This window comes from Pollicipes pollicipes, unplaced genomic scaffold (genome assembly GCF_011947565.3).
Source record: "Pollicipes pollicipes isolate AB1234 unplaced genomic scaffold, Ppol_2.1 Scaffold_2661;HRSCAF=3116_pilon_pilon_pilon, whole genome shotgun sequence".
NCBI lineage: Eukaryota > Metazoa > Arthropoda > Thecostraca > Pollicipedomorpha > Pollicipedidae > Pollicipes > Pollicipes pollicipes.
The window spans coordinates 1-17,500 of NW_023596152.1; the positions used below are offsets into that span (position 1 = coordinate 1).

At 51.7% G+C, this 17,500-nt stretch overlaps 1 protein-coding gene across 1 annotated transcript in view; it reads left to right on the top strand.

Annotated features, from left to right (window-relative positions):
• Nucleotides 1-6,426: 6,426 nt before the first annotated feature.
• The window catches only part of LOC119114570 (rhodopsin, GQ-coupled), a gene marked incomplete at its 5' end in the record, with an annotated part of 37,451 nt that continues 26,377 nt past the window's right edge, over nt 6,427-17,500 (top strand). The window contains 3 exons of the mRNA XM_037238659.1: nt 6,427-6,527; nt 7,729-7,882; nt 14,773-15,060. Coding sequence (XP_037094554.1) covers nt 6,427-6,527; nt 7,729-7,882; nt 14,773-15,060 — 543 coding nt within the window. The remainder of the gene's footprint in view (nt 6,528-7,728; nt 7,883-14,772; nt 15,061-17,500) is intronic.

A 17,500-nucleotide genomic window follows, 5' to 3' on the forward strand; every position in this document is an offset into this window, starting at 1 on the left:
AGCCGACACGGTCCCCCGATCTCACCCCCGACACCGGTCTCCCCGATCACTCACCCCAGCGGACACCGGTCTCCCCGATCACTCACCCCAGCGGACACCGGTCTCCCCGATCACTCACCCAGCGGACACCGGTCCCCTCTCACTCACCCAACGGACCGCCTCCCCGATCACTCACCCAGCGGACACTGGTCTCCCCGATCACTCACCCCAGCGGACACCGGTCTCCCCGATCACTCACCCCAGCGGACACCGGTCTCCCGATCACTCACCCCCCGGACACCGGCCCTCCCGATCACTCACCCCAGCGCGACACCGGTCTCCCCGATCACTCACCCAGCGGACACCGGTCTCCCCGATCACTCACCCCACACCCGCTCCCCGATCACTCACCCAGCGGACACCGGTCTCCCCGATCACTCACCCCAGCGGACACCGGTCTCCCGATCACTCACCCCAGCGACACCGGCCTCCCCGATCACTCACCCCAGCGGACACCGGTCTCCCCGATCACTCACCCCAGCGGACACCGGTCTCCCCGATCACTCACCCCAGCCGACACCGGTCTCCCCGATCACTCACCCCAGCGGACACCGGTCTCCCCGATCACTCACCCCAGCGGACACCGGTCTCCCCGATCACCCACCCCAGCGGACACCAGTTCCCCGATCACTCATCCCAGCGGCTGTCGGTATCCCTGAACCGGAGTCGGGCCTTTAAGGTCTGGTTTCAAGATCTAAGATCCTGGATCTTTTTAGAAAGGTTATTGCAGGATCCTCTGAGATCTTGGATAGTTTTAACAGGGGCCGAAGGATTTTACCGGTCTTAGGTCTTTGCTCAAGGAGTTTCTGAGATCATAAAGTTTTGATCTAGTTTTGAGAGGGGTCTTTCAACATCGATTTCGGGAAGTTAGGAAAACGTTCAGAGCGGCTTAAAAGCCAGGATTAGGCTTGATGGAGCTGTCCGATGCCATGATGTTAACCTTTAATGGCCAGCACTGTTTAAAGGATGATAAATAGCATCTCTTTTCCTTATATTTAAGTCCGTCATCACAGTTCCCACTTAAGTGCGGTCATAGCCCATTAGTAAAATTTATGCAATGTTGTACAGTGCAATGAAGTATGCAATTAATTTGCAGTTATGCAACGATCTGCGACATATTTGTACAGCATTGAACATGGGCTTTTAAATTTGCATTACCGTGAAGTACTGCCGTTTTTTCAGTGATGCATTCATATTCGTTACTCATGGGTTCACATCTGCCCCTATATCCTTTTACTTTTCTGCTTTGGTGGAGTGAAGGAGTTGTTACACTTGATCCTCATCCCGATACGGTAAGCAACGAAAAAGGCATATCCGGCCTGATAAAACAAAACAGCATCAGATATTGTACATCGTTGAAAACCAAGTTTAATTTCCCAACTACGTAGCAAAGGTCCCACATTTGCTGCACCTGATCGCAGTCAGCAAATCATTGCAGGCGTTGACGAGATGTCTGCTGCAGGCAGGGGCAGTAAGCTCTGCCTTTGAAGCACTACTGCCGACGTAACCCGCCTCAAAAACATGCTGTCCCGCCGAAATTAACCCATCGGGAATATAACTCATGGTAGCATGGGCGGCCCCACGATAACGTGAGCTTCCCTTCTCCGGAAATTGCTGTCGCAAAACGTCGAAAGGCCTTAAAACATAACGTTTTGTCTCTACCCTGCCCAACATGATCTCGCCAAGATATGTCATGTTTTGGAGATTGTAAACGCCGGGCAGGTGCTAGACACCAAGCTCTGAAGGAGCCACATTAAAGCTAAAATAAAACTGGTTACACGATATCTCTGCACCTCTCTTTCAACTATCTACGTAAAGAGCGCGATGAGTTGGCGCCATATCCAGCACTAAAGCTCAACCCATATGCCTGCTGCCTAAACGAGTGACATTTTTTCTCAGAATATAGAGTGATCATTTGCTCAGATTGCAGTGGTCATTTGCTCGGAATGTTTAGCACTGAACTATTGTTCCAATGCATAACAGACTAATCAGTTACCTCTGGGTGCACCCTCTAGCTTATCCAGCCCAGTGATAGCCACGAATTGTGGAAGAAGTATGACAGAGGGTGGTGGAGCAGAGAGAGTCGGGCGCGTGTAACAGAGGGTGGCGGAGCAGAGGGAGTCGGGTGCGTGTAACAGAGGGTGGCGAATCAGAGAGAGTCGGGCGCGTGTAACAGAGGGTGGTGGAGCAGAGAGAGTCGGGCGCGTGTAACAGAAGGTGGCGGAGCAGAGAGTCGGGCGCGTGTGACAGAGGATGGTGGAGCAGAGAGAGTCGGGCGCGTGTAACAGAGGATGGCGGAGCAGAGGTGTGGGCGCGTGTAACAGAGTGTGGCGGAACAGGGAGAGTCGGGAGCGTGTAACAGAGGGTGGCGCAGCAAAGGGAGTCGCGCGTGTAACAGAGGGGTGGCGGAACAGGGAGAGTCGGGCGCTGGGTGATGGTGGCAGGCTCATTTTGGTGTTTATGAAGACCGAGGCTATCTAAAACACCATAATAAACATCATTTGTGGATTCTGTCTGTAGGCCCCGCTCGGACCGCATGACATTTGGCCTTCGCCGCCACCGCCTTTCACCATGACAATTTGTTTAGGAGGCGTGGAAATGCTAATGATGTCCCCGGCCCGGGCGATATGCTGTGCTTCACCCGCCTCCCACTTCCCGCTTCCTGCCACCCGCTTCCATTTCGCCGTTGGTCCTGGCCCCCTTGACGAGAGATAAGCCTTTGGACGTGAGATAGGCCAGCTTCCTCGGTCATCAGCTAACGGTAGATGACGTTGTTTTCGAGGGCCCCGGTTCGCAAGGCGGGGGTTTGTTAATATGACCTCCAGCCGGCCTTTCGGCCACTCCAACCAAGCCCTTGATGGTCGGTTCCGAGGGCCCAAAGGGCTCCTCGAAACCTAAAGATGAGGGGGTAGGGGTGGGGGTGGAGGGGGGGGGGACGTGCCCCTGTGCCACCTACCTGCGCCCTTGGGGGGAGACACAAAAACGCAGTTTCGCGTACCTCAAAATATTTTCACGACGGTAAAGGTGAAATTAAAGTTTTCTGTGTCATTCTAATATCGCCAAGGCGTGAAACGATTTTGCCATCGAACAAATAGCAGTGCTTCCACGTGATGGAAAATGATGTCGATTTCGGATGCATGTACTTTGAAACACTTTTAGAACTTCGCGCGTCGCTTTTTCGTCTGCGATGTCATATCATGAAAATCTGTCTCAGTCTGGTCTTATTCGTGCACACATGGACACGTTTCACTTTATCTGTTGTTTTGTGCGCCACTATCTGAAAATGCGTGGATGCAATCCAGGTACCTAGTTCGTATCCGCACTTATGATGGCTTTGATGATAAGTCATATTTAATAGTAGCAGGCTGTACTCTGATAACTATGTTTAATCGCATCAAAATGGACAGGTCAGTAGCGCTGGAAAATGTATTTGTTTAAGGGAAATGAAGGCACTTTGGGGTGAATATATTATTAAGTGATAAGTGCGGCTGCCATCAATGTGTTGCGACGTGCAGAGGGCCCCTTAATCCTTTCCCTGATGTACCATATTGCAAAGAGTCCCTCAATCCTCGCCCTGATATGCCGTATTGCAAAGGGTCCCTAATCCACGCTCTGATATGACGTGTTGCGAAGGGTTCATTACCCTCGCTCTGATGTGCTGTGTTGCAAAGGGTCCCTTAACCCTCGCCCTAATGTGCCGTGTTGCAAAGGGTCCTTTAATCCTCGCCGTGTACCGTGTTTCATAGCTCGAACGGAAAGGGGTGAGGCTGATGCCCCCTTCCCCCGACAAGTATGGCAGTATGGCAGCACCGGCAGTATGGCAGCAGTCGGTGCCTGACGGTGTCACGTGCCCCCGCTGGGTAGTGAGACAGGCGGTGACACGGTGACACCCCTCAAGATATCTCAATTACTGAACATTCTACGACGTTGCGACATAAAGCGTTGAGCAGCCCTTGAAAACCTGTATGATATGAAAAATAACAGACATCGGCACATGTGCCTGCACCACATGCATGTCAAGACAGGTCAAATGCCAGGCCGGGTCAAAGAGATCAAAGTTATTGTTGCATTGGCCGTGCGGCCATATCAATAATTAAACAAACCATATTAAGGGGGAAAACGACGTCTTGAAGATATTCCAATACTACAAAGAAATGATCTATCTTAGTTTGAGTTTTGCAACATTCATTGGGTTAAATCCGGTCAAAAAGGTCAATGCTTGACCTTGCATTCCCTTGGATGACCCGACCTTGGGAAGGTGGGGAAGACGATTGTAATGCACGTCAGAGTGACTTAGATCACAAAGAGCAATCTTAATCAACGTTGTGTTCAAAACCGATTAAACGCCACTTTGGAGAAAACAACCTAAATGGGGCCTCGGAAACCCCTCCGGTACGGCCGGGGGTTAAGAAGTTACTATGTGCAAATAACGCTTCGACGTAATGTACAGAGCTGAATAAACAGCTTCATCCCTTGAACTTCAGTGTTTCCGTTGAGCACCAGTGAAACTCGTTCCAGCGCTCTGTTCCCAGCGTTCCAGCGTTCTAAGCTCGATCCAGCGTTCTGTTCCCTCCATAGGGCTGTGCGCGGCCGCAGTTTCAGGCATCAGTTGTCAAATGTCTGTCACGGTCACGGACTGGGGATACGGACAAATACCACAAGCTGCGAAGGGTGGGAGCTCGCTGATGGCTGAAGAACGTGTACAGGACGCGACTCTCATGTCACAGCTCAGTGGAAGACGGCTGCTACTTCAGGCTCTATGAATCAGTGGGCTGTGGAATAGCATTACCTTGCAGTGTGGGTCAAAACGCCATCATTCTGGGACCTCACCGAGCTCAGCTGCGTCCTGCGGCCGAGTTCTGTCTCAGCCATTACTGGCTTAAGGTGCAAAGTGCGTTAGTCACCTCTGGTCACATATTAATGAGTGTAGCGCACGGAATACGCGACACGGATGTAGTCTTGCAAATAGCGCTGCACGAAAATACTTTGTCCTTTTCAATTAATTTGTTTCCGTCTTTTGTCGGAAAGTATGATGGTTATTTATGATGGTTGTATTTAAGTATGATGGCTAATAAGCTTTTGTCGGCCAAAAAGTGACAGCAGTCCACCTTTGACTATGCTTAAGCCTCACAGACTGAGTATCCCGACAGTCAATTTCCTTGTGGGACCGTGGATTTCTTGAGATATCTGTCCGACATGCCGTAAACATCAACAGTATTACACATGCCCCCTTTGGGCCAGCCAGCGCAAAACTTAATCAGCGTGGAAGTGGAAGTTACTCGTTTGCGAAATCAGTTCGCGTTCGTTTGCGAAATTAAACGCCAGGCAGTACAAAGTCATTGAACGACCCGCTCAGCGTTGCACCCTGGGTGGTTACATGTGCAAGGTAGTTACATGTGCAAGGTAGTACATGTGCAAGGTAGTTACATGTGCAAGTGGGAGTACCAAAACATAATTTAACGTTCACTTCTTCACAGTCGGTCACATGCAATCACTGATATTCAACTTCGATGATAAATGACTCCTAGCAGTGTTCATCCTAAAAATAGTTATATCGGATATTGGCTATTTCAGCAAGAAGCTGATACCTATTGTAAGAACGTCAGCCCCTTCGACGACAAACAACATTCTGCTTGAAAGCCAGGTGCCTGCGATAAATTGCGGGTCACATTTTCCCGCCCCCCCCCCCCCCCCAGGCCTACAGCCGTGAAGGCGGCCTGGGGGGGATAAGGTCCGGCCGGAACAGTGCGACGTAACCGGTGAGGAGCGGGGTCATAAGGTCACGCCCACCGCTGGAGCCAGGCGATGCGTGACTGCGCGCAGGCGAACGACCGGGAGCCACCGCTGCCCGTTGTCAGCAGTCCGGCCGGGAGCTTTGCCTCTCCGCAGTGGACGACCGGCCTTCCCAACCACAACTGGCGCGCCAATCGGATGCACAATCGCGGCGCATACGGGCACGCGGCCATCACCGGCGTCAGCCGTAAAGAAACATCCGCAGCCAAAAATAGTGGATAGTTACCACGGTCATCATTATTGTATGCCGACGGCTCGAGGCCATCAGGGCATGCTACAAAAACGCGGTGCACCATGGAAACGTGGCTTACTAACACGGGCGCTGCGACGGCAAGCGTCCTGTATTGCTACTGAAAGATTAACGAGCGAAATCCGTGAGCAGGACTTCCGTCGCCCCACATTCTCGGCCAGACAGCGGGGACGCTGGCACCATGCGCTCCGTGTGGCTGGCGGTGCTGGTCCTGCCCTGGTGACTACAGGTCACGTCACTGGGCCTCGTCCCCGCGCAGTCCCCTGACTGCGTCTCCATCGCCTACGGTCCCATCTCGGCCGCCCAGTGTCAGCTGTCTGCCTTCAGCGCGGCGACTGCCGCAGCTTCAACCACCACCGGGTGGACGCGCGTCTGCGAGAATCTTCACCGTCACTGTCTGCGACCACTACGACTACTACGTCGCCAGCGCCGACGGCTGGACCTGGTACGACGTCGTCCCCGACCCGTCCCAGGAGTCCGAAAGCCAGCTGGGACTGACAGTATCTGCACGGCCGGCGGCCGCTGCCGGGACGACATCTGCCTGCGCAGGCTTGATAGCCGTGTCGGGAGCATAACCAGTGCCAGTACCACGTCACTGGCGGCACACTATGCTCGTCCAGCCAGTGTGTCTGCGACTCCGCAGCTGGAAATACAACACCACCACTCTGCGAGAAGGCCGAAATAAAGCTCACCACCGACGGCGAACTGGGTGTTCAAGAAACTGGTCATGGGATCTGTTCCATGGAATTCGACGCACAGGCCACTGACGACCTACGGTTTGTGCTCACCGAGTCCAGCACACATTACTCCAACCGCTACCACTTTAGGATCGGCTACAACGGCAACAGCGCCACCTACGCCGAGCGGATTCAAGAAGGGTCAAAAGTGACACCTTCGCCTTCTACTTAGGTGATCTGCTGGGCGGCAGCAGCTACCGCAGGTACGGCGTGGACTGGTGCAGCGGCCAGATGCGCTTCTACAGGCCGGGATCAACACCTACATCAGCTGGGATGACCCGCAGCCCTTCTCGCCTGGCTACATTATATTCACCGCGCTGCAGGGACGGTGGCGCTTTTTCAACGGCATGGTGGACCTCTGGATGGGAACTGGTCCGATGACCGCGTCTACACCATACCCAGGTAAAGTTGCTCAACACGCTAGCCCACTAACTGCCAAAGGGCACGCCATGCAGAGGATTGTTCCGCCTATGTGGTTGGTCGATGATTTTCCGTCTCTCGGGCGTTACTGCGGGACAATTTCGGAAATATTTGGTGTAGTATCATCGGCAAGGTTATTCACACAATGAACTACAGAGTACATTGAAAACATACGGAACATTCATGTTTTAATGACGGTGAGGCACCAACTTTTTATTTTACGAGGTTTACATAATGGAACAGCACTGTCCTAGCTACTACATACATCCAATCAACTCGGAAAGACCCGAATACAAATCTGGGTGTCCATATCTAGATCTGCAAAGGCCAGTTATGACCAAATAGCTCGCAAATCTGAACGTTTATGCGACTGGGTTTGCTTCAGTGTCCGCAGCGAGCGCTTCTGCGACCAATGCAACAAAAGACAGGGCTTGTGGACCTTGAAGTAGTGCGAGCCAGTTTCGCAAACCGCGTCTCCTTTGCCGCCAGGTATTCCACATTGTTCCGCCGCGCGACGACGTCGACCTTCTCGGTGACGTTCGACTGCCGCGCCTCCTCCGACTGCAACTGGCTCGCCAGCGACACCATCATCTGGGACCACTCGCACATGTACAGCATCGTCCATCGGAGGCTGGGGCAACCAGTACAGCGAGGTGCAGCGCCACACTCCGGCGTCGGCTGGGCGACTCTGGCCTCCAAATACACGAGCAAATATTGTCAGCCGGAGTGAGCTGCGCAAGTTCCGAATCCACTTCGAGCCCGGCCGGATCCGCGTGTACAAAAGGCGACGAAACAGGAGCGCTTCCCTGGACGCCACCGACCCGGACTCCGATCCCATCAGCTTTTTCCACGGTCCGGCGCAGCTGCTGCGACAGCGCCGGCGCACCATGGACGTTACGACTGGTCAGTACGACCCTCCTGGAGCTACTCGAGGCCGGCTTATCCGCTGGGCCGAGGACCTGCAGTAGCTGCTGCGCCCGTGTGAAGCCACAGCATCATCCACCAGTCGTTTGGAAACGCCGGGCTCATAACGCGTGTACAAAAAAATCAGGCCATAGGACCAGTGTTCGCGGGCAGTTCCGCCCATTTTCTATTCAGCTGATGCCGGCCAAACACCAACTCCAAGTCCGGTGAGAAATCTGCCTCTTAAAAGTCTTTTGTGCCTAAACGTAAATTTTGCCGTTTCTTCCCTGCTCAGGCCCTCATCCCCAACCTATTTTGAGCAAGTATAACCCCAGTGGCGGAGAATGGCAGCAAGAGAGAACAACATGAGCCGAATTGAGGTTTTAATTCGGGCTTTGGCCGTGGTTGAATGCGCCGAACCACAGATGGACTTGATTTAGCTACCTCATGGCGGACACCACTTTGACCCGTGGCAGAACCTGACCAGATTCGATGAAGCTTTCGGGATAAATGGCCAGGGGTCAATGCTGTGGGCTTTTCGACGCGACCTGCCTCAGGCTCTTTAACCATACCGGTACACATTCCGTGAGCAGCTTCACCTGGCGAGTCGCTGCTGATGTCCCGAGGCCGGAGGGAACCGGGCATCCCCTCACCGTTGGTGTTTTGGGGGGGCGACGACTGTTGCAGAAATTTTGCGTTCATAGTGACGTTCCTATGTAATATGTGGGGCGTGCAGATAAACTTTCAGTCAATATCTTTTGGAAACGAGGACGGGCTGTCTTGATTTGAGAAACCCGGAACAGTCGCCCTGGATTTACAGAATTCCAGAGACAGAGGATGGTATCCAAGTAGTCGTGGTCATTCATCCTCAAAGTGTGGACGTGAGCAGAGCACGCAGTATGCTGTGAGAAAGATACCACATGGATGGCGGAGACGCCTAGCGGCCTAGCGCAATCAATAGTCATGGTTCACGTGCCTGCGTTGGCGTCACTTTATATAGTTTGGGGTCCGGGCCCCCCTGCTGACCTGAGCCCCTCCTTAAATTCTCCTCTAATCACCCCAATGCATGTAGGATGCCTGCAGATGTACTGGGCATAGGAAATAACCACATACATCTCTGGAGTATTTCGTACACTTCAAATGCATTCCTGGAGTATTTTGCACACTGCACGAGCGCGTGACTAGTATCATGTTCATGCTATGCTGCATAAATAGCCTGTAGATACCTAATCCGCCTTTGTCGTGATATTATGTGGTCTTTCTTTCCGTAACAGACATGCATGTTGAGAGAGCCATATAGACTCAGTTTCACCTATAAGATGTAGGCACAGGTCGACAAAGTAATGATAGGTGCTATGACCAATTTCAAAGTGAAGTGTATTTCCTGAGTCATTCAGAATCTGTTGTGTTTTTGTGAACGGTAATGCCCTCTGTCATTTGCCAACTTTCTACAACGTGGCCAATTTTTTATTGTTACGTTTTCAAGAATTGGGAACAAATACTATTCGCAGTCACTTGTGCCGCCTCCTCCGCGAGCGTCGCCGTCACCTTGTTGCCATTTCCTTGTCTTGCAAGATCCCCATTCTAGATCCCCATTCTATAAATTTAGTATGGGGCTGCAAAGAAAGTTTATTCTGGTACTGTCCTAAAAAGTTGACTGGTCACAAAATTTCACTGGAGTATGTTTTTGAGATATACCACAAATATGGCACGTCTCCTTAAACTTCTCTTCGCAGCTCAATCCACGCATAAACCTGGATATTTACCTACATTGATGTTCATCACGTGTCCGTTCCGCCTGCTTGCTTGTCGGGATGTAACACAAATGTATTATCTAATGCTATGTCACGACACGTTGCCACCCGAAGCGTCATCGGGAGCGCTTGCTTGCGGTCTCCAGCTGTTCCCGGCCTCCTGATGCTTGTAGGTTGTCTTAGACGATGGCTGTAGCTATACGATTGCCAGGATTGACACGTGTGACTTTGACGTGAACACAGCAGACATTGGCACGCTGCCAGGAGGATCAGCGGGCGGAAACAGGGCGAACACATGTTGGACGTGCTGGCGTTCGGTTTATCAGCTTGGCAACATGCCACGAGTGCATCACACTGTGACGCGATCACGCATGGCGGCAATCACCCCGTGACTGGTGATTGCCGCCATGATTACATGATCACACAGCACATGCTGCTACGGCATGCACATTTTAAAAACAGAAACTAGTAGACACCATAGCACAGCAGTGTCGAGGCATACACTACTGCGCGCTAGAACGCGCGTGAAAAGGAACATGCTGTTCAGGCAGCACTCGGACAGCCGGCGTTCTGACCCTGGCCAAGTTTTAGTGATGCGTGCAGGCAGGGTGTACACGACTTAAACAACAGACGTGTGCGTGTGTTTTATCAGTCTCCCGTTACGTATTTGGCGGGCGTGGATGGAAACCCTGGATGACACATTCTATATGAAATACATGACTGAGCTTGACTTGTGGATGCTCATCAGCGATCGGCCAGCGGGAGCGTGCATCGAGCTATCGTCATGAGTCTGCTGGCGTGTAAGGCGCCCGTTCAGGTCTCAGATTTACCCGAACCATTGAACGGCCGGATGTGGGGGACGGGAGCTCACTCTAAGCGGTGCTTGTGTGAGCACTGATCCTTACCATGTGATCGTGAATTTCCAGGTCAACAGTAGAATTTGGTGGTGGGTGGTAGAATTTGGTGGCGAAAGTTTAACGTACCGCAATGTTCGGCACGGTCCGCCCTGCCGCCGACGTGTCATGACTTTTAGCGCGGCCGCTGCGGGCCTGGCTGTCAAGGGCCCAAAAAGCGAGCGCCGAAAGCGACTCGAACGAACCCCGCCACTGGCAGGTGGATCGGGAGGCAGGTGCTCTAACCAGCTGAGCCATCGGGACGGCCATTATGGCCTTTAGAGTGTGGAGACATTGCGGCGCATCTGATACATGAACAGGGCGGTTCATTTGATGGCGTTGGCTTTATAACGCTCAGCGTGTCTGTGTATGTTGTTCTCTTAGACATAAACATTCCCGTCGTGGTTATTTTCCGTGAGTTTACTGACTGGCCTGTTGCATGCTGTGCATCCATTGCCGGGCCAGCATATCGTTTTGTGTGTGTTTAACTCCGTAAATGGAGTACGTATCGAAATCCTCATGAGTAGCTCAGAGTTGCTTTCGATGACGGAACACAATTTAACCACCACGTTTTAGGAGAGATACTGATTGACTATTTTTGGTGTATGCAGGCCGATTTTTACTCGTGGTGCGGGCACATAGCTCAGAAACTAGAGGTTTTTGGTTCTAAGATGGGCTGGGCTGTGAACTGCACCGAATTATTTCAACATGGCTATTTCAGTTGAGAACCCCATACAAACGTGGAACACCCCCTTCCAGCTGATCACCCAGCTGGACGGCCGCGAGTCGGTGCCCATTCTGTTGTTGGATCGGCATTTTGATAACGCCTGGAGCAGTGAACAGTAACTATCCAAGTTCGGAGACGCTGCCCGGAGAGTTTGTGACCGCGTGGTAATGGTTTCGATCTCCTCGAAGCCAATGTTCGAAGATTGGTTCACCCTCAGTCGTAATTCATGGTCATAAGGAGAAGATCGGCCGGGCCTGGCCAGGCCGGGATGCTCAATGGCGCATCATTTTGGCCTGTTACAGCGTACAGCACCCACTGTGTACATTACACACATGGTATGTATTATGTTGTCTCCACTACATTCCGCCTCCTGCACGTTGAATCAGGGGCAAGTTTTCAAAGCGCTTCGCTGGGATGTCACGCGGAATGCTGAACAAGGAGCAGAAGGTTAATTCTTAACTGATCTCGAGCTATGCTGCGTCATCAGGTGGAATGGCTGACAGTTTTTATGCAGGAGACAAGCAGGGGACCATAAAACATTTATACCCAGGTGTACAAGGACCAACAGTCTAATAGAGGATCTCCAAATGTTGGTCTCCAAATGTACAAGGACCTACCCAGAATACAAATGTGGGAGCCAACGTCTGATTTCGCCTGCTTGATATAAGTACGCTGGGGTAGTGTCGCCTTCAGAGCACCGATTGTAATCAGTTGTCTGATCTGATTGTCTGATTGTAATCAGTTGTCTGATCATCGTCATGCGGACGTAGCTTCAAAGGCCTCACTTATCCCCATAAACCTCACTTATCCCCATAAACTTACAAGAAAATGTCCTGGTCATGTGTAAAGTAACTCAGACTTAGCGTACTGACCAGCGGCCAGGCGTGAGATAAAACGCTTTCAATTGTTATTATGTTGTATTTAAATTCAAATGAATGTGCTAGAAGTGTTAAAAAATGTTGTTTGTATTAGTTTGGTAAGTAAAACGTTTTTGGTGTAGTTTGCCGTAACCAATGTGATTAGAACAGTACATTTGTCCTTTTTGTGCTAAGCGCAAGGAGTGCAAAGGCATTCGTTTTTGCAGGAGTTTAGCGACAGCTAACGCCGAAACTATACCGTACGCTCTTGACCTCAGCCTCGAATTCAAAGAAATACAATAGATAGGTTAAAAAGCTTACTATATTTCGGCAGACATACCTTCAGCTGAATTTTGAAATGTGTACATTATTTATATAAAGGGCTTTGACTTATAAGCAGCTTAAGTGATAAAAAAGAAATATCAGAACTTATGAATAATTGAGAACGTAAATGGCGGCTATAGGTTTCAAAATTCAACAAATATTAATAGCCGAAGTCATGCAACTGAAGAGGGTATGTCCGGCGAACGGCGGTGAAATTTGCTGAGCATTTATTGTATGTCTTCAAGTTTTAGACTGCAGGCAAGAATGAAACATCAAATTTATGCTGATTAGGCTGCACAGTTCCAGGGGGAGTCTACTACCGATAAATTGACGCCGAAATATTTCGTTCCCAATCGGTTGATATAGCTCGACTTAAATTAAAAGGTATACTGAAATGCAAAGGTGCAACGTCAGCGTGTGGGCAATGTCTTGCACTATCAGATATTGACACCATATGTATTGTGGTCATCTCAGGTGGACACCATATAGTCCATAGGAGTGGAGCTGCCTAATACACACATCTGTGTCTGTATCTGTATCAACGTTATTCATCAAGCTATGCCTGAACGTCACGCGTGAGTGAGACTGTGCTCTGGGTGAACTCAGGAAAAATGGGCATGCTGATGCATCGATACAATTTTTTCTCATTTGCGTGAGATTTTAAGCTGACTGGCTACGTCCATTCATGTGTGGAAGTCATCCGCTTTGGTTGTGACGTCATATGCATGGTAATGCCCTGTAAGCATCACCCTCGTCTCAGGCTAATACAGGCGTCTCACTGGCATCGGTTGGTTGCAAATACGGCGGCGCTAGCAGCTTCTTGGAACATTCGCGTGGTTGGTCAGTGATCTGAGCGGCCTGGGGTCAAAGCTCTGCAAGACATGGAAAAATGCCGCAAAAACACGCTGGCGGTTTAGCGAATCCGTATTTAACAGTTTTTTCAATGCGGTAAAGAGGGCCTGGAATGGGTCTCGAGAAGCTCCGCCTGGCATTTATCCCAGGTCTCTTACTCTGTGAGCGGGTGACACCGCTGACGTCATTGGGAAACCACCATTTACAGATACAAACAATTAAAAACGATAATTGGCCCTTATCTGTGTGTCGTGGGAAGATTAATTATAGCACGGCACTTTCTGCTCTGCTGCCGATAAAGATTGCCTCATATGTGCGCAGCCACAGCTAATTGGGTTCAAGCGGGACATAGGCGGCCTCGTTTGCGCACTCCGCTGCCACTGATGATGCCACTTTCCACTGTATTGCCGCTGGTTAGTTACAGTTTGTCCGATGATCTGCCTTTTAAGTGTGTTGTAGCAATACACAGTGAATGGTAGGTCGTGCCTGTGATTTGACGAGCCTAGTTGTGTCTGTTTCATGGTCATGTTGTGACCCGTGGAAGGTCACACTGAGTGTTATTAGCCGCGTTGTCACACTGAGTGTTATTGGCTACGTTGTGACCCGTGGGAGGTCACATTGGGTGCTATTGGCCACGTTGTGACCCATGGGAGGTCACACTGAATGTTATTGGCCACATTGTGGCCTGTGGAAGGTCACACTGCTATTGGCCACGTTGTAACCCGTGGGAGGTCACACTGAATGCTATTTTGCACTATCATCGCTGACTCTCAGTGTCCAACGTCCGGTTTGGTCCTACTATCTGCCTTACTGGACTACGTGTTGCTTGATTCGACTGCATGATCAATTCGACCCTGACCCCTGCTCTGACCCCTATGCCCCTCGTCCTTCGATCCCGCTATCCCACCGCGACGCAAATAACAACTGCCATTGACTCGTCTTGAAAACCCAACAAGTAGCTAACTAACCTCCACCCCACCGACCCAGCTGCCTCCCCTTTCCCGTCCGGTCTCCGCCGGCAAACGCCACGCCACCACAAACCCACCCGACCCAGCCGACCTAACCATTGACCCAGCGCACCTGACCTCTGACCCGACACGCGTGACCCCGGCCCACTTGACCTGTGACCCAGCCCACCGGACCTGTCACCCGGCCCGCGTGACCTGTGATCCGGCCCACATGACCTCTGTCCCGGCCCACCTGACCTGTGACCCGGCCGCCAGGTATCCCGGCACGAGCGGGAGATGGCCGAGGTCATGCACTCACTGCCCGAGTGCGTGCGGGGCGGCGTCTCGTCCGTGTCGGTGCGGATCCTGCGTATGGTGCTGGTGCTGGTGCTGATCTTCACGGCCGCGTGGCTGCCGTACGCGGCCGTCACGCTGGTGGGCCAGTTCGGGAGCGTCGGCACCCTCTCGCAGTGGGTGACCGCCCTGCCGGCCGTCTTCGCCAAGGGCAGCGTCGTCTTCAATCCCATCGTCTACGGCATCGCTCACAAACACTTCCGCATGACGGTGAGGTGGCTGGGGTTGTGGTGGGGGTATGGCTAGGGTGGAGGATCGGGGTGGCGGGAAGGGTGAGTGAAACATTTCACATAAAACTTATGACACTGTGTTGGCAGGGATACCCTCCCCAAGTACATGGTGTTTGCAAAACATGTCTCCACGATTTCTTGATATCGCGGTTGAACCAGTACCGTACTGAAGGTACTGGTTCCAGTTTTTGCCAGGGCCACTTTGTCATAATTTGTTTCCGTTGTCAGTACCAAAGCTAAAGGCAAAAACAGTCTGCACGCTTTTTACTTAAGTACGTAGGCACGTGTGGTGTGGACGAAATTCGAGAGCGCATAGCATGCCGAGTTGCCTTCACAGCAGCAGCGAACTCTGTACACAGGCATAACATGCCATCGGGTATCAGTGCCAGCCGGTGATGGAGGAACTGTGGCTTATCCCGGCGCCCAGCACGCCCGTTTTTGCCGCCCCTTCTCATCACTTGCGCGGCATCACTGGAAGGAAAAAAGTGGTTGCAGCGCCTCGCTTGCGGAGTGTCCTCGCTTGTTTGTCCTCGCTTGCCCTCGTTTCCTCGCCTACGGAACAGCGATGTCCGGCCAGAGGCACAAGTCGGCGGCCGGCCAATGCTGATACCGACACGACAGCAGTGATTTCCGAGGCACCGTTCCCGGTCCAACACACCGGCGAAATTGGAAAGCCTGGGGCAGATCGCGGGGCGTGAAACACTTTGCAGGAAATCGTTGCCCAGACGAGCGGTTTCCGTGGGATCTTCTTCCGCAGGCGCGGCTGCACATCCTCACCAGCGTGTCTCTTCGGGCTGATGGCCATCGCCTTACTCGCAGGCATGTCAGGCACATCAAACGTGAAATAGCTTGCGTTGTCAATGAACGCGTTAAAATTCATGCGCGCGCTTAGCAACCCGCGGGACAGCGTTCATTCAGCGACTCGCAGGACAGCGTTCATTCAGCAACGCGCAGGACAGCGTTCACTCAGCAACCCGCAGAGCAGCGTTCACTCAGCAACCCGCAGGGCAGCGTTCACTCAGCACTTACAGGAAAGTGTTCACCCAGCAAGCCGCAGGACAGCGTTGGGGTTCGTGATTTTTGACACTTTCAGCCGTCATTGGCGATTGGGCTGAGCCCTTGGCATGTAACGCACACAAGTTTTTCAGGAGTTGTCACACGTCTGGTCGTTGCAACACTTGACACGCGCGATGTGGTAACCTGACACACGCGATACTGCGACTTGACACTGGCGCTATGGTAACTTGCCACTCGCGACACTGAAACTTGACACTCGTGATATGTTCCCTTGACACTTGCGGGCCAAAACACGCTGTGATTCGCCGAGCTTGTTTGCGGCCGAGCGGATGTATTGCCAATTCTTTGCAGCCATGATCAAACGGGTAGCGCGCCCGCCTTTCCGCTTATTTCCGGGCGCTGTGACTCCCCTATATTTGTTAGTGTCGAATGGCATTGCGTAGCTTTGACCTCGCTATTCCAATCTCAGCTAAGGATCCAGCCAAGTCCGCCATCTCGTGCGCGAGGTTTTTACGAGTGTATTTTGCGGCCAAAATTCTAGCGTGGCGGATGGAAAACCTCTAGTTGATAACTGACTGACAACGTGAAATACTAATGTTTGTTGTCTTAACGCTCAACATAAAGATATGTGAGTACGGAAATAATGCATAGGGGCCGTCGATTAACTCTGATGCGTATTTTGCCAGCGTCATTCCTCCCTGCCACGGTTACGCCCTTGTGAGTCTGAGTGGTTCCCTCCGCTTCCCCTCATTACGCTATACATAGCGTTATGTCCCAAAAAGAAGCACTCATTTGGCCCCTGATTGGGCTAGAGATGCTAAACAAATCCTGGGCGTGCTGCTTGTCAAGAGAGGAGGCCAAGCATATCCGGCTTGAAGGTTTAAGGGCGTTTTTTAAGAATGTATCATGATCCCAACCGCATTTAAGCAAAGGGTAGCACTATCAAAGATCATCTCCCTACGTTACGTTACGTTAATCATCTCCCCCGTCACGCTTCCGTTTTCTTCCATCCCCCTCTCACTTCCATGCGTAGCATAACTTGTGGATGATCCCGAAGCCTTTAAAGGCCCGCTGCGAAGACACACTTTGAGTCTGCAAGACAATATTAAAACAGTGGTCTTAGTAGTCTTAGATCGTGGTCTGTCATTAACATTGTGATCAGCTATCAAGCTTGTGGCCCCAGGTCTACCCTGGGCCGAATATGACCCCGCGGCTGTGCTATGATTCGAGATATGTGAAATGCAACTCGTTAGATGAACGGGCGATCATGGACGCAAATGAGTGTTAAGCACAGCTATTCGCTCTTCTTTCAAAAAGTTGCCGTAAAACTAGGTGAGAAAAGCTGTAAGGAGTAGGCAATCTTTTTTGTAATCGGTAGAGCAGCGGTAACTGGAGCGCATCGC